This window comes from Cornus florida, unplaced genomic scaffold (assembly GCF_030987335.1).
Source record: "Cornus florida cultivar Cherokee Brave unplaced genomic scaffold, ASM3098733v1 CherokeeBrave_3.0.0_Hap2_Chr03, whole genome shotgun sequence".
Classification (NCBI taxonomy): Eukaryota; Viridiplantae; Streptophyta; class Magnoliopsida; order Cornales; family Cornaceae; genus Cornus; species Cornus florida.
Window position 1 is genome coordinate 6,437,247 of NW_026775573.1, and position 24,258 is coordinate 6,461,504.

Here is a 24,258-nt window from a genome sequence, read left to right on the forward strand (position 1 = left end):
TACAACTTCAACAATGTGCAGTTACTTTTTTTTTAACCCACTTTTTTAAGTGACGTGGCCATTTGTCCTCCACTCATTCCAAAATGGAGGAAATTGTGCACTGTGCGACTGGAGCTGATTTTCCCCCGTTAGAATACCCCCCTTTAATTGAGCTCAGTATCTGATAGACATCAGCATATTTTTGACTTTTCATCCAATATTTCAAAAATCTTCAAAGTATCCCAAATAATGGTTGGCAATATGTGATAAAATCACGTACTAGGATCATTTAAGTTAAAAACTTTTTACATTACCTTAAATTGAATTATTAAGATATGAACATGTGGCATTTTATACAAATCAATAGTTTATATCATGCTACATCAGTTTATTAACTTAGAGAATCCTAATTCTAAAATCATACCTATGTTTTTCTCATGTTAGTCTAATTTTTTTGTTTTCGTGGTTGGAGTTTATTTTCTTTTAACATTTTTAGATGTTAGAATAAAGTTTTTGAGTTGATTAGCTTTAAGGCGAGTCCTGAGCTTTGCAGGTTTTGAGAATGGTTCCTGAGTTTTAGTTCAAAATAAATTGGTGCATCAAGTATCTAGTACTAGTGCAATATCATACTGGAATGAAAACATAATAAAAAGTAGGTGCACACGGTCCGATTCGGTAGGAATTCTTAGCTGAATCAGAACTGTTTACAACTGTTCCTAATTTTTGGAACCGGAACCAGACCCTTGGGTTTCTTTAATTGCTCTTGTACTAATTCATTTCCGCTCCTGCCCATCACTTGAAAGCCTGTTAAGCCGTGGTTGGGGTTCGTAAGGTGAAGCTCGTTGGATGATTGAGAACTTGAGACTGAGAGGGAAGATGATGAAACTGGTGAAGAAAAGGTGTATCAGTGACCAATATCAGCAAAACAAGCAACAACAGAAAAATTCCAACACGAATCTGCCAACAAACATGCATGAATTGAAACCCTAGTTTTGAAAAAGGCCCTAAAAAAAAAGACCTAGGGTTGCGATCCAAATCGATTGATGATTTGATGAATGGATGAAGGCTTGAAGCTTGCTATAACTCCAAATCGACTGATGGAGGCTTCAACCAGACCACAGATGACTCGAAGAGACAAAGACGAATCAAACGATTGATCAAATGGAGGCTGTGACCTTTTAAGTTTGGTGAGTGGCGGTGACTTGGTAATATACTTATAGTTTTATAGTATTAAATTAGTAATTATATAATTTAAAAATAATATATATAATATATATTAAATTATTGGTTCGGTTCCGATGGTTCTAAATTTTCAAAACTGGAATCAAAATGAAAACGGTTTTGAAACCTTGATCTGGTTTGGTTTCATGATTCCACTGTGTTTTTTTTATGCACACCTAATAAAAAAACATATCTACCCATGAGATCTCTAACACCAATATTGTAAAGTGCATGTGTTAGAAGACTAGACATTTGCACCAAATGTGTTTCGAATTTTCCCCATATTTGTTTGATATATTCATCACTTTTCCTTTGAATTTTCAACAGTCATATTTTGAGTTTGAGTTTGTCAACGGGTCAAGTTGTGTTGAGTTGACACCTAAAAAGACACCCAAGTGATGGTCATCTTAAGATCAACAGGGACATATGGAGGGTAGAACAACTCAACCCATGTATGAACCAATAATAAAGTGAAAGGTGGACGTTAATTTAGATTAATTATATTCCAAACACTTGAGACAACTTATTTGTTAACACTTGGGCTGGATTTTGATGTCGCTGGGTGAATGATACAACAAGTGGGCTAGATAAATTGGGGCACCTACACAGAAAGGAGGAAATGGGCTAAATGGGCTACTGGACTCCTTTTAACAAGAGACAAGGATTAGTTGATGGTACTAAAGATATTGGGCTAGATTGACATATGCAGATTTAAAACTGGAGACAAGGCCTATTCTCAAGAAAGTTACAAGAGTACTTTTTCCGTATAGAATTTAGATGGGAAGTGAAATGAATAAAAATGAATGAAATTGTAGTATTATTTAATATTTCAAATTTTTGATCAAATATACAAAGCTTTTATTGACACTGTGTGTTGAATTTTTAATTAAAAATTATTTATTTATTTATTTATTTTTTTTACGTAAATTTGAATCAATATCAATGGGACTCAATTCCTCATGTCTCAAGTGCATGAGATAGTCTTGTATTTATATAACACATATGACATCGAATTACAATAATATACAACATTATTAAAATAAAACTGTAATATATTTTTAATATAATGATATTGGATCCTCGCGTTGCATGTGTATCACAATTGGATTGCAAAGATGTCACGCAGAAGAAAGAAACGATGCATTATGCATGCATGCATGCATGCATGAATAACTAAGTGTGAAGGTGACATATGATGTGTTATTTTTTGTTTTTTTGTTTTCTTGTTTTTGTTTTTGAAAGGTAATATGATGATGTGTCATTGGTAATCAATATGATTAATGTACTGCCATGTTACATGTGACATTCATTGTATTTGAAGATGGAACAACACACAACATGACTACACCAATTGTGCTTTGTATTCTATCCTCATTCATATCTACTCTCTCCCTACACTTGTTGGACCAGACAGTTCAACCGCATCTCCTTCAGTATTAATTTAGGAGAAGATTCGAATTCAATATTTAACTACTATGTATGTTGCATCTAATTCGATCCTCATTCATGTCTATTTTTTTTTATCGTACGCTTAGAATAGACAATTCAAGTATATAAGACAGAATTCGAGTTCTAACATTTGACTACTCTATTTGAAACAAGAAGGAATCAAATTTTGTTGGAAGCTAGCCAAATTCTATTGGGCTCTTTAATTAGTAGGCTGAAAAGGAAAAAAAGATTGTCGTTAATTGAACAAGAAAAAATTATTATTTGGTCCGTATTACATGATCTGGCCAATAATCGTAACCGTCAGTCAAAAAAAATAAAATTAACTCAATTATTTAAATGGCGGGTTGTGATTGATGAAGATCATGAACAATTAAAAAATAATTAATTTGTATTTTCATTTGAAGTCTTTGTATTTTTAACAAGTATTGATCAATTTGCATCACATTAATTAGTTATCGGTTAAATTTTTCTGTGGTGGTAGGATTCACTTCTCAATTAAGAGTTGAATAAACTTGGTAGAAATTAATGGAGGTGATACATGTCCTGGTGTCAATACACACACATATTTGGGTATCACAATCAATTTATGAATGTAAATTTGGGCTAATAACAAAAGATTTTGCCTAACATTCTAACTTTAGTCTTCAATAATTTCACATGTAACTAAAGTACGAACAAGATGAATGTTTTTGTCCCAACCAATTTTTTTACCTTTTTTTTTTTTTTTTTGGGTATACTTGTATCTTTAATTTCACAATATATCCCACATTAATACAGTAGTCATAGAAAAATCAAATGAATAAATTGATTAATTAACATGTTAATTGGTTGACAGGGTTAGCTGTTATATTTTTTATTTTTTTCTTTTTACTACTAGATTTTCTTGAGGTCCCACAAATTTAATTGTAAGATCCATCTGGTTTTTACAACCATGTTTTTTAGTTGTGGATAAATTTTTCAACCACCCCATATTTATTCACATACATAAATGCTATTTTCTTTCTTCACTGTAAACTGTACGTATCCCTCAGTATGACTTTAACACCCATTGATTTTGTGGAAAGACCTCTTTAACATTAAAGAATTAGATATTTGATCAATTTTGTTAACTAATTGTTCTAGAGTTACACCCTAAGTCACAAAATCCTTCTTAATAAGTGTCGTTTTCACGTACCATACCCTTCCGCTCTCATGTTCTACACTCGCTCTCGCTTAAATTCTCACTGCTTATGATTTAATTGTGTCGCTTTCACGTTTTCGTTTTCGAATTCGCTCTCACTTTATGTGACTTAAATTACACCAATTGTGCTTTGAATTTTCACCGCATTTAGTTTGATGTATTCACTTTCTTATAATTTTCACCAGTCATATTTCGAGTGCACTTCTTTATTTGGAACTACACCATTTTTAATTCCAATCTTGTACTTTAATTAAAAGGGTCACCACATGCATCTGCTTGGAGTTGAGAAACAAAAGACCATCTAACCAAACAATATCCCTTTCTCTAGAAGTGATGCATTAAACGGTACGTCGTTGAATTATGAGGTACTCTAAATTTTTAAGAGGCCTGACACCGTTGCCCAAAACAAAAATATTAAGAGATAGATCCAAAAGGGTTTAATACTAGTCAAATATATATATATAAGTGAACATAAAATATAACATGGTTTGATGTGATTATACCAAAATCACATCCATCATTTGCAGATTACAACAAGAGCTGATGCATATATATATATAGTCTAATTAAAAAGGCTTGGAGTCCATGGACATCTTCAAAGGAAGAAACCCATGTCGAAGACTGGCTTTCCAAACTTGGTCAATGTTGAAGATGGAGTTACCGCACTCATTCACATTCCATCCTTCTAAACCATGCACTATCCCAGCTATTCGCCATGCACTCATCACCCTTCTTGGCAGCCAATTCTATGATCCAACACATTCACATTCATATATATATATATATATAGATATATATACATATATATCCATGTACGTAATCAAAAGAAGCCAAAATAAAAGATTAATCAAATTTAGAAAGAAAATTACATATCTAACCTCACACGAGTCCACATTCTCGAGATAGTTGGGAGTCAGCATCGCTGGTGTGTGGTAGTAGAAGCAGTCTTTTCGCAGTTTCATTGGAGGAAATGGCGAGATTGGAATGAACAATGTCCCTTTTGGTGCCTCCCATTGTTCTTCTTCAGTCAATCCCTCTCCCACCAACCATATCTGTACAAATTGGTCACATCTTGTAATGTTTCAAAACTATGTGTTTATATATATACACACACTATATATAATGTATAAAAAGAACAGATTTTTGGACGTCAAAGGAAAAAAGTAGGTATATAGAAGATATAATTTACCTTTTGAGTACAAATTTTTGATAGGACCAAATTATTTGCAGCCTCAGTTCCAAGATTTGCTTTAAGTTTGTTACACTCATCCATGTGTAATGTGGCTACCTATTACAAATACAACTTTGTGTTAGTGGTGATAATGGAGATTGAATTTTGTCTTACATTACATAGATTAATTAGTGCAACTTAGCATATATATATATATACCTGTATTCCCCTTCGGCATAATGCAAAAGCTATTGAATAAGCAACTTTGGATAATTTGGCATTAAGGAGTAGTTTTGTTGTTCCTTCAGGAATGCTGTTTAGCACAACAGCCACTGCTAAGCTACTCCCATCCACCACCTTCACTTTAAGCTGTGGGTGCCTCCGGATGTACAGCTCACCATTTCCATTAAGCTCCTCCCCCTGCACCACACACACACACACACACACACACAAGAGAGAGATTAAAGTTTCTTGTATCGTCAAAGAGTGAATATTTGATTAATCAAATAAAATGAATATTTAGCAGTACGTGTCCGCGTATCATTATGTTTAGAGATTTAACACATCCGACGCATAAATACATACTCGTATCTGACACTCGTACTCAAGTCCATATAACATAACTTGCATGTACATATAAAAGGGATAAAGAAGACAATGAGCAACAACTTGCCTGGTTAAGAAGACCTAAACTCAACACCTTAGTGCCTCTTTCTTCAGCTTCTAGTATAGCCTCCTCAATCAAGCTATTGATAGACTCTCTTTGCCAATTGATAAAGTACTGCAATATGAAAATTAATTAGTGCGAAATATGTAACGTGTCTTGATCCTTTACAGTACAACACATATGCTAATTACAGTGGACAATCAAAATTATTTATACGTGTAAATAATCTGACCGTCTCTACGTAACTAAAAGATTTTATGTACCAATACATAAATAAATTATAAAAGAAATGAATTAAATAATACTTACTTGTACATTGTACTTTGGTATGGCCCAAGTCTGCAATTTGAGATTATTGAAAATATTTCTCTCAACAACAAATGTTTTACCATAAATCCAAGTGAGCATCATGGACCAAAGTGTGAGAGGCCACATGAGCCACAAGTACCATTTGGATGTGAGAGGCTTAGAGGCCAAAGAGGCGAACCCAAGGCGCATATGATAGATGGACTCGGGCGTGGTTAGATGGGTCAGGTGCACCACATCAGGTGACTCCTCTGGTCTATGGAGTGAAGTTTCATATAATGCGTCTGTTGACTTGTCGGTGGTACCATAAATGTAGTCATAGAATGGCATGAAGAGTGAGTAGTTGGTTCGAAATTGAGTGTGATGTAGAGAATGAAACCTGTGGTATCAAACACTTAAACTTCAATATCTAGCTCAAGCTGCTCCATATAACAAATGTGTGTGCATGTGTATGTGTTGACAATAAAGATTTTTTTTTTTTTTTTTTAATTTAATATATATATATATATATATATATATATATATTTTTTTTTTTTTTAATTTTTAAAAAAATGAGCTTACAAACTTGATAGTATTATTATTAAAATATTAGTAATTGAAAGTTAACACGAACATAAATCGTATTTAAAATACGAACATAATTTCACCAATCCAAATTTAATTGGATCAATCAGATCCGGACCAAATCAAATCCAACAACTGAAGAAAAATAAATTCAGCTTGAACTTGTTAGGTTGAGGGTCAAATTGAAAGACATAGTACATTCATATCTGCCATGCAAGAAAAAGAAACAATGCATGTATGGTATATCTAACTATTTATTATCACGCCTACCATGAGCACAAATATTTCACAGAACGATGTGAATAAGTTCTTTTCCGACAATAAATATTAAATGTGTCGGTGGTAATCAATGTAATGTACTGTATTATGTTCCATGTCACAGTGCATTTGAAGATTGTGAGGTCCAATAACATCAACAATGAATGCATTTGTAGTTTGTACCTCCATTCATGTCAACCATTTGACAATTTTGGATTTATGTATGACTAGATAGTACAATTTAAAGATATTGATCGATAACTATAATGTGATTTCATCTTTTTATCCCTTGTATAAATTGCATTGACACTTCTTTGAAGGTTTTTGGTTAACTTCACTGAGTGAATGGTTAATAATATATATATATATATATATATATATATATATATATATATATTTTACAATAACACCTTATGAAGTTTTAAAAATATGTATGGCTTTTTTATTTTCTTTTGTTTGAATGGTAAAAAAAAAAAAAAAGAAAAAAGAAAAAAATTGTGTATTGTTACCTCTCCAAATCTCTAAAACTATATAAATTTAACCTTTTAACCTTTTAACTTGTTAACAACTCTATTTAAATTATAAAATTATAAATTTAACCACCTAACTAAATTTAATAGACCAAACTAATATCTTCATCTCTTCTATACATATAGATATAATTTATATATAATAACACTTATACCACCATAACTATCACTACAACATAAAATAAAATAAATTAATTAATTTTTTTTTTTTAAATAGCTAGATAAAATGTACACCATCATAACCGTCTCAACATAAAAATAAAAAAAACAAAAACAAAAAATAAAATTATATATATATATTTTTTAAATAGCTAGATAAATGTATACTACCATAACCCCAATATAAAATTAATAAATAATAAATAATAAATTTTTTTAAATAGCCAGAGAACTATATACCATAATCACTACCACAATATAAAAATTAAAAATTAAAAATTAAATTAATTATTATTTTTTAAATAGCGAGATAAATCTACACCACTATAATCACCACCACCACACTCAAACACTACATTGAATAAATAATAATAATAATAACCATAACCAACCATACTTTATATGTGCTAGATGGCACCAGAACAACCACCACCAATTTAGTTGTAGGATTCACTTCTCAATTAGGAGTCGGTGGGCTCCCATGAAGTTGCTTGAAAATTATGTGTAATACATGTCCACACACATTTGTGCAGAACAATAGATTGTCTGTCTAACTTTCTAATTTTAGTCTTCAATGACTGTTGTCCCAACCATTTTTGTCAGAGTAGCAAAATTGATGCCATTGTGAAAGTACTAAAATACCCTCACTTATATTATACCAAATAAACGTCATGCCAGCAACCATTTCAATGAATATACGTGGTTTCAATAGTTTATGTATGTGTGTATATATACAGACATCAATGCGCGCGGCGCGCACACATGTATATTTATATAAGCACATAACTACAGAAGTGTTTATGTTGGGATGATTAAAGAAGAATGGGTTGAAAAACTTACGTGGGTGTATACATGAGGTATTTGAGTGGGGGGAAAATGGAGAAAAAGCTCTTGGGGATGAGCTCAAAGTTGCAGTGTCCCATGTTGTTCATGAAATCAATGTAGGTTATATAACCAACAACTGAAATCAAAGAGCCTGTTCCTGTGTTCGCCACCGTCAACATTGGTATTGCAAAGAGTATGAAATATGCTATGTGTTCAGCAAATGGATGAATCACAGCTGCAATAACACCACCCACATTATGATATATATATATATATATATATATATCTAATAGTAATTAGTAATACAATGTTAACAACTCTACTTATATCAAAATTATTAATGGGAAAATGGTCACAAGCTAAACTTTTTAGGAGAATATCTATACGTAATTTTTTTTTTTTTTTTTTTTATTATTTTTGTGTAAACCACGATGATGGTTGAGGATAAGTCTTGTAAGTAGGGGCAAAATGAGTGCTTCTGAATTTAAAAAATGAGGGTTTAAACCAGCTGGTACAGGTCCCGATATATATATGTGGACCTCAATAATTGCATTATTATGTGAATACGATGTACCTAGCTTGTCTAAAATGTGATAGTTGGCACTCATAATTGTTTAAAATGTGAGAGTTGGCACTCATAATTGTCACCGACGCTTGAAATTAATTGATAGACTATACTCTGTTCTTGGTGTTAATGAAGTTTTGATTTGTTTTATTTCAAAATGAGGGTTCAAGTACAGGTTTGTGGTCCCTAATAGTTGCATTAATATATGGATCCGGACCACAACGACGAAAATTGACATACATAAATATTGTCAACAATCCAGCCAATATTGGCACTACATGTTAATGAAGTTAGGAGTGCTCCTTATTAACGATCGATTGACACTCATTAATATGTCTAAAAAGACGAAAATTGACCCATAAATATTGACACTACATCATTAGTGTTAGTGTTACTGTTAGTGCTAGTGAAGTTAGGGATGCTCCTTATTAACGATTGATTAAAATAGATAACCAAAATCTACGAATCTAAAAAGAAATTCAAAGAAATCTAGTAATAAAGACATTTCATAACAATTATATATAGAGATATAGATATATGTAAACAAAATTAATGTCATGGGATCTTACATGTAATGGGCTCAGTGACAACGGAGGAATGATGATGAGAATGGTAACGAGAGTAGAGATAGTGATGGTGCAGTGCTCTGTGTAACCAATAGTAGAGGAACTCCACAGGTCCAATATGAAGCAAAATAGTGATGATCACACCCTCTGTTCTCCAAATTGGTAGGTGAGAACCTCCTTTTAGTGCCATGTTACCCAAATAGAATAGTGTTCCATTAAATATGATTTGATCATCCCTGTCATGTCCAACCACCAAATATATATTTCAGACCCAAATAAAAAAATAAAACATAAATATGGAATATATATATATATATATATATATATATATATATTGGGGATATGGGATTAAATGCAAGTTAAAATAGAACAATATTTATCTAGGCATCTATATAAATTTGGTAAGATTAAAGGCTACTAGTATAATATTTGAGTGGTGAATAGAGAGTATTTACTCATTGATGAAAACTTCAAATATATAGATATTTATATGTATAAATAGAGATATATATATATATACCAGTTCCTTTCTCTGTCCACTTGCTCGAATTCAATGCTCTTGTCAACAATCCTATTATTGCCTTTGGCGGTTCGGTGGCGAGAGAGAGTAATCCATATTTGGTTATGAAGCATCCTCCACAGCATCATTGGTAATATGAGTAAGTTGGAAAGGTCCCTCTCATTTTCATCCTTTACTATGTATGTGTATATGCCGTGAACCACCCAAGGGGCTAAAACCACATACTTCATCCAAATCAAACAAAGAAAATAAAAATATGTAAGTATCACAAGTTATTAAACAATAATCTTTCTATATATATATATATATATATAACACTACAGTAAATTTAAAATAATAATAATACGGAGCTAGCTGAGTATATAGACTCCTGCCGTTGTGAAATCTAAAAAGGTTCAGATGTACACAACCTTACATTTGATGGAGAAGTTGATTTTGGTTTTAAAACTGTACGTGGCCTCTAGGTCACAATGCAAAACTATCCACACTCACATATATATATATATATATATATATATATATATATATATATATATATATTCAAATTATTTCATCACTATAGTCTACAGCCAATACTGTGTATCAGTAAATGCTCTGAACTGCTGCGAGGGCTAAAACCACATGGTACTTCATCCAAATTAATGAAACAAAGGAAAAGAACATATGTAAGTATCACAAGTTATTTAACTGTATATGGTAAATTTAACTGAAAACAAATATACTATATGAGAGCTAGGTTGGGATCAATTAACGTACATATGCAAAAATAAAATTTTGGTATTTTTTTAGTTGGTACTCTACCATTTAATTATTAATCATTAATACTATAGTCAACATCCAATACTCTAAGAATGCACAAAAGCTCAGAAGATGCATGAGAGTGTGTGAAGTAAAAAAAAAAAAAAAATACAACCTTAAAATATAATTTGGTACTGCTTATTACTTTAAGAATGTGCATGATTCGAACTTCAACCTCCCATGTGAGAGAAGTTGCAGATACCACCACTAGAGTTACACCCTTAGCTTGGTGGTGTATATATATGCATGTTAACTTGTATACATAAATATATACATGTCTATAGATAGATATATAGGTAGACAGAAGGATGAATGTGGAGAGAGAGAGAGAGTACCTTGAAGCTCCCAAGGTGTTTCCATGGCCAGTCAGTGAGGAGTCCTGGTTTAGAAGCCATACTCTTTGCTGATAGACTCTTATATGTTCAACAATGCATATTTGAAGTGCAATATATATAGAGTTTCACCTGATGAGTAATTAAATACAAATTGGACACGTACCCCGGCCACCTACATGCTTTATGTATGCCAAGCTAGCTTAAATATTATTATTATTATTATTTCTATATATAAATATATTCAAGTTTTAATTTAGTCAAAGAAATATTAATGTTAATACATATATATATGCAAAACTATTAATAATACATATATTATCAACTAAAGGCTATTTAATAATAGTGTAGAATTGTAGATGTCTCGATAACTCAGTGGATTAATATTTTTGGTAAATTTTGAAATATCAGGCTTCAAATTTTTACATTTACTAATCTAACATAGAATAGAATTGAACATTAACAAGTCAATCTCTTAAAGATATGATGACTTGGGATGTCTTTTTAATTTGTTAAGCTAACTAATAATTGAGTTGTCTTTTTATTTAGGTTGATTAATTAACTTTGGTCTGATGACTTCCAAGACATCTTTCATTACTTGATATGTCGTCATTATCATTTTGTTAAGGGCAAGTCATTGCGAGATCCATCTTCTTGACAATAATTGTCACATGTTATTAAGCAAAAACTTACCAAATAGCTAATTTTCAAATTTTGGAAATTCAAACTTGAAATTAAGAGTGACATTTATCAACAAGAAAATAAAAAGGATCGATTAGATTTAAATGGTTTGGACACATAAAATAAAGATTTATAAATGTCACGGGAAGAATAGGAATTTATTTTGGCAGGGAGGCCGACCAAAATAAATGAAATTATAAGAAACGGCTTTAGAAAGCTAAATATATTGGATGAAATGACAAGTAATAAAAGAATGAAAAAAAAGAGAATTCATATGATCCATCACATTAATATGCATACATGGGAAGGATGATAGCGATAACGGCCATAACATATTAAGACAGTGCTTTGATTAAATAATGAGCACGAATACACTTAACATGGGTGTCTCACAAATAGGTAGTCTCCATCACAAGAGCATGTGGTGAGCCTGCCTTTATGTGAGACACCGCCAATTTTTTTTTTTATTTCCTTAAATAATTTTAGTTAGGATTTCATTTTTAAATAGTCTCTTTAATACTATATACTTACGTAATTAGTTTGTATACCGAGAGAGTTTATGAAGAGAACATTTTCACCTAGTTCACTGACTTCACACTCTTCTTATCATCAAATTAAGATGATGGCCTCAAAATCTCTCTGAATATCTAACAGGATTAAGAAGTCAATAATCAAGAATATCACGTTATTGGTGTGCCTGTGAGTAAAAATACACCATATAGTGAGTGCATTTTTTTTTATTAGGAAAAAAAATAAAAGTATCAATCAATTTTTATAATGTATCAATCATCGATAAAAACATTTTTAATTACTTATAAGAAGTTCTTGGTAAACTCTATTTATTGGAGTTACCTAAAATAGGAGCATGGTAGAAATACTCTTCGCATAAGTAGGTGGAACAAATTGATTAAGTGGGCATTTACCAACTACCCGAATATCTGTTTTAGGACTCAGCATCATGTGAACCATTGTTTGTAACCGTTGTCATAAATTTTTGTAATGATCGGAGTAAAAAAGTTATAAAAAAAAAAGTCTAGTAATTATATTCAACGATCATATATATATATGTGATGGTGTGAATGAATTATTCGTCACCGATGATGTGCAATAAATTATTTGTGTGTGTGTGTGGGGTGTATATACACACGTATACATATATACTGCCTCATGAATGCGCATATCCCGAACCCCCAACTAATTAACAGGTTGCTTTTTCCTATTTGTCACCTTCACCAAATCCTCTCTATCCAATAAAACGGAAAATATGAGGTTGCATTTTCTCATTATTCTCTCGGGTAAAGTGCAAAAAATTCACTTTGAATTATTGACCATGTAGCAAAAAACCCGATCTAATAATTTGACAATTAACCCCCCTAAACTAAGAATTTGGTAACAATTTACCCAGTCCGACGATCTGTCGGTGAATTTTGAACGCGTGCAAGTCACCTAACAACCCAAATATAATTAAATGACAATATTGCCCTTTAATATATAATTCATTTTAATAATAAAAATAAAAATAATATCTAAACTTGTAATCACCTATTTCTGGAAGAAAATTTAGGGTACTTTTTCCTTTCATTCACCAATCGATTTGTGTGTTTCACTTTGATGGCTCTGTCAATTCAAGGGATTTTGAAAATACACCGGAGCAATTCGTCTCAATCAAGTTTTGGATTAAACAAATCTGGAGCAATTTGTTTAGTTTTTGAATTCTGCAATGATCAAGTCGTTGATGGTGTCACCACTGTCCATCTGGATCAGCCGATGACGGAGGAACTGCACAGCGGCAGAGGTGGAATGGACCGGTAGTGAAGTGGCGGCAGCAGCGGTGGGGAAGAAATGCAGCGATGAGCTCGGTGGGTTGGTTCGGCAGTGGCTCGGCCGCGGATGACTCGGCGGCGCTCAGATGAAGCGACGATTGCGGGGACAAGCTCGGATGGTGGAGAGGACCGACGAGCAAGGTGGGCTGAACGGCGATGGGCTGGTTCGGCCATGGTTGCGGCTGAACAGCGATGGGCTTTCTTTTAATCAAATCTTGGATCTGGTTGTGTCCTTACCCCAAATTAGAAAAACATGAGAATTTTTTTTTTTCTTTTTTTCTTTTCTCCTTTGCTCAAAAAATCTGCCCACAGTCAACCTCTGTCCTCAATCATCTTCATCCTCACCGGACAGCCACACCAACCAGTCAACCCGTGACTTCTCCATTATCGGCGGTAGCATACTCGCCGACTTTCTGCCTTCGCCATCTTCTTCACTGTCGGCACCCTTAACCGTCGGCAACCATAACCTCTTTATTGTGTCGGCAATCATAACCCTTCACCGCCGAAGCCGCAACATCCTCACAGTTCATCACTGTCGTCGTCTGACTCGCGGCGAACGGGCTTCTTCAATCTAAACTCTACGCCGCCGCCGCCTTTATGGTGGTGGTTGTGGAATTGGGTTTAAGGAGCGTCGTGCCCGCCGTTCGTGATCGGAATCGATGTTGTCTCAGACCGTCTTTCGTTGTGATTGGCAGCAGTCTAGAAGCTTTTGCCTACTCATCACCCTCCATGTTAGACCATGGTTTTTGTTATTGAAATTTTAATTGAAGCGGCGTAGTTTTTTTAAAGGGTAAAATTATCTTTTATTATTTTTGTTTACATCAATTGGCCGGAGATGTCACGTTGGGGGTCAATTGCACCAAATTCAATAGTTCAAGAAGGCAAATTATAATTCATGAGGGTTAATTGCACGTGACCAGAAGGAGGATTTTTTACACTTTACCCTTATTTTCTCATTGGTCACCCTCATGAATCCTATCCTATCCCTTCAATAAAATGGAAAATATTGAAATCATTTGAAGCAATTTTGTTTTTATTTTATGAGTTACTTGAAGCAATTATATGAGTCACTTTTACAGTCAAATTTTTGTTGCAACATTTATTGGCCTCAGGGCCCATTTAACAACATCATAAAGCATTTGCTACATTTATTGGCTTACACATGCCCCTTAACATCCTCTGAAATAGTACACCAATTCACATTAGACTCTCGTACTTACACATGGCCCTTTAACATACACCAATTCACATGTGACTCTGCTACTTACACATGCGCCCCTTTAAATAATCGGAACAATAGACTTTCACAGTGAAGAGATTTATGGAAAGCTATGAAGAAATATTTTTCATTTTTCATAACATATCAGAAGGGAGTTGATATTGACATTGTACATTTGACTCTCAAAATTAATTTTTAAATTTAGTAATTGAAATAACTATTTTTTTTTTTTTTTGATCTTTTTAAATAAAAATAATACTATCGTGAGAGTTCTCTCGTAACAAGATGTATGAATTTTCTTTATTTTGCCATTGAATTAAGACAAGTTTATTGATATTTGTGAAAAGTCAAATGAATTTTTTTAATGAATCTCTTAAAACATTGGTTAAGTAAGAAAACTTTCAAATAAATCCTTTAGACTTCATTTAAGAGATGAAGGGTAAAATTTTCATTTCAATTATTAAAATTAAAAGATAGGGTTTTAATATCAGCTCCCAATCATAAACTCTCTTTAAAATAATTTTTTTCAAATAAGTGACAAGTCAAAAAAAAAAAAAAAAAAAATGATTTAATTGACCTTTCACTTCTAAGATCAAAAAAAAAAAAAGAATGATTGGATTATAAGAAAAATGAGACATTTATGATAGGTACAGATTTCCAATTAAATTTTGTTTTCTTCTATAGATTAGATAGGAATCCACTTGACTATTAAGTACATGTGATAGATCAACTTAATTTCAGTATGCAAAATTTTACTGTTTTTTGGTTAGGATTATTATGGAAAGAGTTGCAAGTACACACTTTCATTTTCTCAATCAGGGGCGGCTCGATGTAACTTGAAGCTTTAGGCGAAAAATAAAAAGTGGTTTTTTATATTATAATACGTAATATATTAATTATTAAATAATAATTAATTAAAAATCATCCTTCTTACTTTTTGAGATGCAAACTTACTAATTAAATTCTTATTTTCAAGTGTGGTTAAATTTAATTGGACTAAATTTCTTACTTTTGTATCAATATTTTTCCATTGTCCATGTTCATATATATTTGTGGGAATAGTCTTATAATATGATTTTCAATTACTTATTTCACTTTCTTCCAATTATTTTTGTTGTTCTTGATTATTATTGTGAAACAAGTCACAGTATTTTTTTTTTTCACTATTATATAATCTTTTAATTCTTTTAGATGATTTGATTGTTCATTTGTTGAACTTTCACCTAATTTTTTTGTTAGGTTTTGATTATTAGTTGTAACAAATTTATCAATAACTTCCTTTTAAGATTGAATTAGTTTATCTATTCTTTTTTCTTTTTTTTCTTTTTAAGTTTTTCAAATTTGGATTCATGCTTTCTAGCATACATATTAAAAAATTTGGGTAAAAATAGTCACAAGACTCACCACTCACAAACAAATATACAAATATATGAAAAATATAGTTATATACAAATTTATAATAACAAAAGTTAGTAAAACTAAAAAATAATTAAAGAAAAAAAGAACAATATAACTTGATTTAGAAAACTCCAATTCAATGAGACTGTAAATTCTTCGATAAAATAAAAGTGTGTTCAAATTGAGATTTGAGATTAATGAATCTTGAGTCGAGAAGAAAGAAAATTGTAAAGTTGTAATGAGAGAGGACTGAAAAGGGAGATGACTTGTAACTTGTAACTAACTTATTGAGTTTGCTGAGAGAGGAGGGAAATCAAAATGAACATGGGGATTAGGAATAGGAATAAGAATAAATAAAATTAAAATATAGAAAAAGAGAATATGGAAAGTTTGTTCGCTTCCCATACAACGGATAAATATTTATTGTGGTGCAACTTACTGAAAAAATATATATATATATTGTGCTGGTGTAAAAAACAAAAAAAAAAAAAAAAAAAAAAAAACGTGTATAAGATAAACAAAAAAATAAAATATTAATGAGATATTTTAGGAGATAAATAAATAAAAAATGAGATATTTTAGGAAATAATTGAAAAGGCATCAATGATGATAAGGTGAAAAAAGAAAAAGAAAAAAAGAGAAAGTTATTTTAGAAGATAAATTTTTTAGAATTAGTGTTCAATAAGGAAACAATTACAATATACAAGACAACTATAATATTTTGAAATCTTTTTATTAGTTGGGACTTTAGGCGGCCGTCTAACTCACCTAAGGCTCGAGCGGCCTGTGCTCTCAATGGAAATATCTGGTCCTCTTAGTTTAATGCCACTGGCCGCACATCATATCCTTCTTTTCACTAAGTTGTTGTACAGTTGCACATCACTAAGTTGTTGTACAATTGCACATCATGTTTTTTGGTTAGGATTATTATGGAAAGAGTTGCAATTACAAACTTTCATTCTCTCAACGGAAATATCTAGTCCTCTTAGTTTAATGCCACCAGTTGCACATCATATCCTTCTTTTCACTAAGTTGTTGTACAGTTACACATCATGAAAATTTTGGCATAATATTTCACGAGCTTTTTATTTTTTATTATGATGATGTACGAATTGAGAATTGTATCAAAATTATATAGTTAAAATTTTAGAAGCTCAATTTTTTTTTTTTTTTTTTTTTTTTATTATTTATTTATGACAAACTACACTATTAACTTTAACCATCTTTTACTCATGGCTGCTGGCTATATTTGTCATGTATATTTGCAATTTGGACTCATTTAAGTGGAGTTTCAATCGGTTGGGGGTTAGGAATTCCATTATTGTCAACTAATGGCAAAAGAAACATAGTTGAGATCCTAAAATTCATTTAATTTTATAAAGACACACCATTCACTTAGCTTGCTTGTGAAATAAATAAATCTATCCTGTTAAATGGTTAATTTTTCAAAAGCTGAAATTGAACAATCTACTCTAAACTTGTTTACAACATAGCCCGCTCTTTATCCATCACAACAATTCATTCTGAAAACATACATACCCTTGCTTAAAACTGGAATTGCAAGCTTACCTATTGACAACAAGAAGAGGATGAAATTTGTGAGCTAGGGTTAAGGTCATTTTAAGGGCCATTCAAAATGTGTTTAGATAAAAAGATAATTGGCGCTTAACTGAATAACTAACTACAAGATAGTAGTTAAAAAAAAAAAAAAAAAAAAAATTTCAATTTGAGGTCATTGAAAAAGTAATATTTCCCTCTCCAGGAACGAGCGAATCCGAGACATTCATCCTTGTGCAGATGACCTGCAGCTTTCAATAATGTGCACATTCCGTCAAACATTGCTTTAAAAAAAAATCAGAGACAGTCGAGAAAAAAAAAAAAAAGAAAAAAAAGAAAAGAAAAGACAGATATGGTTTTAAGTTAAAAGTTCATTGGCAAGAAGACAACGGAAACTTTAACTTAAAAAAACAAAGAAAAGAAGACAATGGAAAAACAACAATTACATATACTTGAGAAACCATGAACAGAACTAAGCCACCACCTAAAACCACCCTTCCATCCCATCCCATCCAACCGCAAACCACCACTACCTCGCCCCACTGCATCCTCAAAGCACTCACCTGGTCCACTACCACACAAGTTACTTACTCGCAAGCCATCCAACCATCTAGAGAAAGCACCTATTATCACAACAAAGTTTGGAGAAAATGAAGCACAAGTCTGTCAACCACATGAAGCTCTTATTGCTGAAACACAACAGGCTTTGGATACACCAACAACCTCTTCCCCAGATAAAAATTTTCTCAAAGCTAGACCCCCATCCATCACTGGCTTTACTAAGTCAAAAGTCTTGAATGCACTTCAACAGGATAAAATCCTCAATCCGTCTAACAAAACCATTAAGGACATTGTGTACCCCCCAGAGGGCATTGATGCTTCCATAATGGAAGCCTCAAAGTTTGAGCTCATTGAGGAAGTGGCAACGCTGAAGGAGAAAATTACATGCTTGGAGGTGGAGCTGAATGAAACAAAATCCAGGTTCTCTCTTTTCTCTTCACTCTCAATTGACATGGCTACTCTTAGAAACATTTTAACTAGATGGGATGCTACCCTTGGACATGCACCACCGCCGAGGTTGCTAATATTGGACTGAAGATTGACCACGCGCCGCCAGAGCTCGGCAACTGCATAAAGCACTCCAAGTCAACGGATCAAAATTCAAATTCAAAAGAAAGGTCAGTTTCTTTTCCCATTTTGGGGGATTTGACTCCCACTTTTCCTGCCATGACAGAGCATCAAAACCCAAGCACTGATTCATCTAATCCACCTAACACTCCACCTATCTCATCGCATCCCAACCAGACAAGCCCCATGCCTCAAGTCAGTACAGAACCACCAATCCTTCGTACACAACCAAACCAAATAAACCCTGCTCAAACTACCCAAAATACGGCTCAACCAAATACCATCTCTAATCCCAATGCATTGTCTAATTGCTACCCCAACCCAAATACAAATACAACTACAACCACAGAATCCCATCCCCCACCTCTTGTCCAGCTCGAACCCACACTTAATCCACATAATCAATCTTCTCACCCCAATCACACTACCCCCACTTGGGCCTCCATTGTCAAGAGGCCAAAAAGAACACCATTGTATTTTATTAAACAAGCTGTCAGCTCAAGCTCTATCATCTCCCCACCTCCTGACATTGAAAATGCTGAACTCCAACAAATGAAAACTAGTCTTCTTGGTTACTTTGTTCATAAATGCCTCCCCTTTAGCATGGTAAAGGATTTATGCACAGACCTTTGGGCAGAGAAAGGTCTTAAAAAGGTTACAAGCTCAGTGAAAGGTCTCTTTGAGTTTCACTTCTCATCCATTGACCAATGCAATCAAGTTCTTGCTGAAGGGCCATGGTGTCTCTCTAACAAGCATTTATTCCTCAACCTCTGGGAGCTTAATTTTCAAAAGTGCCAGCACTCGTCCATCCCAATTTGGGTTAAGCTTTATGGTATGCCACTACACTATTGGACAGGAGATGGCTTAAGCTACATTTCAAGCAACATCGGACAACCCCTATTTGCTGACTCTTACACTGAATCCAAGCAAAAAACAAAATTTGCAAAAGTGTATCAATGTTGAGACCACTGATGACTTCCTTTCCAGTCTTAAATTACACATGAGTAGTGGAAAGATGGCAAATGTCAATGTGGAGTATATAAATTGCCCAGCAATCTGTTACACCTGTTTGAATTTTGGCCATACTTCTAAAACCTGTCACAGCTCTAAACAGCAGGCATATTCTTCCAAAGCAAAGCATCCATCCCCAAGTAAGGACTAGCAAATCATAACCCCCAAGAAAACCATTATATCCACTCAAACTCTCTTACCCAAACCAAACTCTTTATCCTTACATTCCAAGATTCCCCTCCACTCAGGTCAGAATGTCATCACTCATTACTTCAAGCCCAATGAGAACTTCACTATCGATCTCAGCCCTTACAAACCTACACTTCTGGACATCCCTGAACTTTCAGGAGCAAAGTCACCACCTTCATCCCCAACCAAGCTCAACTGTACTATCACAGCCCACCACTTCCACACAGTTGAACCCGAGAGCTCATTCTCTGAAATAGAATCATCCAAAAGCTTACCAATAGACCTTAACAAGGTCAAGTCAAAGATTGGCAATAAAGGCAAAGGTAAGAAGAAAGCTTCAATCAAAAAGCCTGCTGGGCCTCAGAAAGGTAGCCTCCTCCTTAGAGGCAATTTTTTCAATACCATCAAATGGTATCAAATGCCATCTGGAATATAAGGGGTTTAAATGATCCCTTGAAACAAGATGAAGTTAAGAAACTTCTTCGAGACCAGAGGGTGGACATTGCTGCCATCATTGAGACTAAGATTCAGTGAATCAACATTGATTTGGTGCATAGGGCTATTGCTAAAAACTGGAGCCTTGCACATAATTATCAGTTCTCTCATTTGGGTAGGATTTGGGTTCTATGGAACCCCAATTCAATCAATCTGCAAGTATTACCGAGCTCAAGTCAGGCAATGCATTGCTTTGTTACTATTCTCAGCTGCAGAACTACTTTTTTTTTTTTTTGCATCTTTTGTGTATGGAGCAAATGAGGCAGACCACAGAGTGAATCTTTGGAATGATATTGTGAATCATTCTTTTACACTATCAAATTCACCATGGATTATTGGGGGAGACTTCAATGTCATTAAATTTACTGCTGAAAACTCGGGAGGCTCAAGGAAAACCACAAAGGCCATGCTGGAATTTAGGCAATGTCTTCACCAAGCCAATCTTGATGATCTTAATTACTCAGGGGTGTACCACTCTTGGACAAACAAGAGTTTTGGTGTTTCAAACATTTCAAAAAAGCTTGATAGGGTCTTGATTAATGATATTTTGTCCCAAACTTTTCCTCTCTCCCACTGTACTTTCCTCCCACAAGGCATCTTAGACCACTCCCCTATGATCACAAAGCTTGGTAACCCAAAGCCAGTGAAGAAAATTCCATTTAGATTCTTTAACTGCTGGGCTGATAATGATGAGTTTCTTCCCCTTATTCACTCATTCTGGATTAAACCTGTGGAGGGCTGCACCATGTACCAAGTGGTTACAAAACTAAAATCCCTAAAACAACCCTTGAAGAAAATGCAAAGGATCAATCAAGGGTGAAGTTCAAAATGCAAAGGATCTTCTGGATAAATGTCAACTTGCTTTGGATGCAAAACCTGATGATAGTTCACTGAGGCTTCAAGAGAAGCAACTGAGCTCCAACTACACTAAACTTTGTGCAGCTGAAGAGAAATCTTATAGGCAGAAGTCTAGAATCCAATGGCTCAAAGATGGAGATTCAAATTCTTCTTTGTTCTACAAGTCAATTGCTTCCAGGCAAAACAGAAACAAAATCACATCCCTCATCTCTTCATCCGGAGCGCTGCTGGACACTGAGAATCTTGTCAAAGCTGAACTCATCAACTACTTCAAAATAGCATTGGGAATGAATCCTCATCCCTATCCAGGTATGGAGTAGCTATCCCCATTTATACAGCAAACTCTACCATCACATTTCATACCATCCCTTTACTCTATTCCCTCTAAGGAGGAGATTAGGCAATGCATGTTCTCATTGAACAGGTTCTCATTGAACAGTGACAAGGCTCAAGGGCCTGATGGCTTTAATGCCCTCTTCTTCAAGAAAAGTGTGACACCCCCTAATTTCGGAACACGGGTTGATCAAGTCCGCGCACAAAATCAAAAGAATATTAAAACAATTAAAGTATTTCAAACAAGCACAAAGTACAAAATGAAATAAAAGAATAAAAAATACGCTGAAGAAAACTAATAAATAAAAATTAATTAACGATTCTCCAACAATTACAACTCGGGAATCCCATAACTCAAGGACCCCTTAAAATATTATCCAATAATCTAATACTACTTAAAAATACATAAGATGAATAGATGAATGACAGTCTCCCAGCTGCGGATCCTCAACCTCGAGACTGGAACCTCTAATAACCTGAAAAATAAATCGTGAGTTAAACCCTATGAGCAAGTTCTCTCTACCAAACCTCTGAAAACTAATAAGTAGATCATCTCTGATCAAAACTAAACCTAATAAAGTTTTAAGTTTAATAAATAAGGATACACATATATATAAATAGTTATATACAGTATAACCCTCACATTCTTTAATAGTTTTATTAATTTTCAAAATCATTAAACCATATTTAAAACATAATCATACCTAAACCAATTCAAAACCCCTTCTCTTTTAAAGAGAAACCCCTTTAACCTTAATTCCATTTTAAAATAATTATTTAATCATTTAAATAATAAAATATAATTCAAGAAAAATTATATTTAATCCAAATGAATTTAATTATTTAAACCATATATCCACTACCTAGGCTTTGACAAATCATCCATGTCTCTACCAATATTATTTTATTAAAATAAATAAAATAATAAACTAACATGTCACTACTAGATTATTCTAATTTCAGAATATCTAATCCTAATCCAACTTATACATACAGTATACATAGATGAATTTTAATCATTTAATGCACATAGCTATTTAGTTATACTTTAGCAATTCAACCATGCCATTATGAATATATTTGTTTACATATTGGCAACTCAACCATGCCTCCTTAAGTATATTTATTTATACTTTTGGCAACTCAACCATGCCATTATAAATATATTTATTTATACCTTGGCAACTCAACCATGCCTTCTATGTATGTATTTTATTCATACAAATACTTAGGCATTATATTTAAGCCTTTGGCAACTCATCCATGCTTACAATTTAACTATGTACCGATTTAAACTTAACGATAAGCTTAATCATACATAGACTTCACATGCGTATTATAAGCACGCCCTTACTTTAATAACCACTCTATTAATATTATAAATCAACCATACCATCTACAAATCAAGATATACCAAATAAGATTTATAATATTTAATAATCATAAACGATATATATACACATATATTTTTTAATATGTATGTATATGAAACCTTTCATAATAATCCTAGATTATTTAAATCACATGTATACATACATATATATATATATATATATATATATATATATATATATATATATATATATATATATATATATATATATATATATAACCCTCCATGATTACCATAAATTAATTAAACCATATACATGTATATATATAAATCATTGTAGATATATATATACATTAACCTCTTTCCATAATAAAATTGTTAATTAATTGTTTTACGCAAATAAATGTTACTAAATATTTCAGTAACATTTAACGGCTCTCTAAACCCTAATATCTCCACTAGTGGCTGATTTCAACCCTAACAGGCTTAAAATTAAATATGAAAATTTACCGGACCCCACAGGACCTTACCGGGACATCAAATAGCCCAGCACGCACCCCCACGCGCCGCTACACGTGCCTCCACTTGCTACATTTACCCCCACGGGCATAAACACACTGGCAGGCGCGTCCACACGCTGCCACGCGCCCTCACGCGCCTGTGGTGTGCTCCACGTGTGCTGGCGTGCTCCCATTGGCCAACCTCTTTGCGTCAGGTGAGATTGACCACACTGGATCCATCTCTAATGATCTAGCTGCCGCCAACGCTTTGGATCCGCGCCAACACCATAGCGCATAGAGTTGCGCTGCACCCAATCAATCCATCTACCTCCACATACTCCAACGATCTAGATTTACGAGTGTACCCTCTCTCCATGCTCTGCACCACACCAAATCTTCACTTGATTATTAGGACCATCCTAAGGTCCTGATTTTGAGCGCACTATAGTGCTGTATGCCGCGCCGCACAGTAGCGCACCTCCTATTGGAGGCGCCGATTTCCCCAGCGTATATAAACCATATTATATATATATATATATATATATATATATATATATATATATATATATATATATATATAATGTAAATTTCTCACACAATTAAATATAAAAATCACTCTAATTTAATTCTAGAAAAATATAAA

The 24,258-nt window shown here is 33.3% G+C and overlaps 1 protein-coding gene across 1 annotated transcript; it reads right to left on the reverse strand.

Moving 5' to 3' along the window:
- Positions 1-4,225: 4,225 nt before the first annotated feature.
- Positions 4,226-11,176, reverse strand: LOC132299222 (very-long-chain aldehyde decarbonylase CER1-like). The gene is made up of 10 exons (XM_059795716.1): positions 11,094-11,176; positions 9,961-10,184; positions 9,444-9,676; positions 8,325-8,544; positions 5,977-6,352; positions 5,674-5,781; positions 5,220-5,420; positions 5,019-5,117; positions 4,708-4,881; positions 4,226-4,575 (listed from the first exon to the last, which is right to left on the reverse strand). Exons 1-10 carry the CDS (start codon positions 11,151-11,153, stop codon positions 4,396-4,398), a joined length of 1,875 nt encoding a protein of 624 aa, XP_059651699.1. The 5' UTR covers positions 11,154-11,176; the 3' UTR covers positions 4,226-4,395.
- Positions 11,177-24,258: the final 13,082 nt, after the last annotated feature.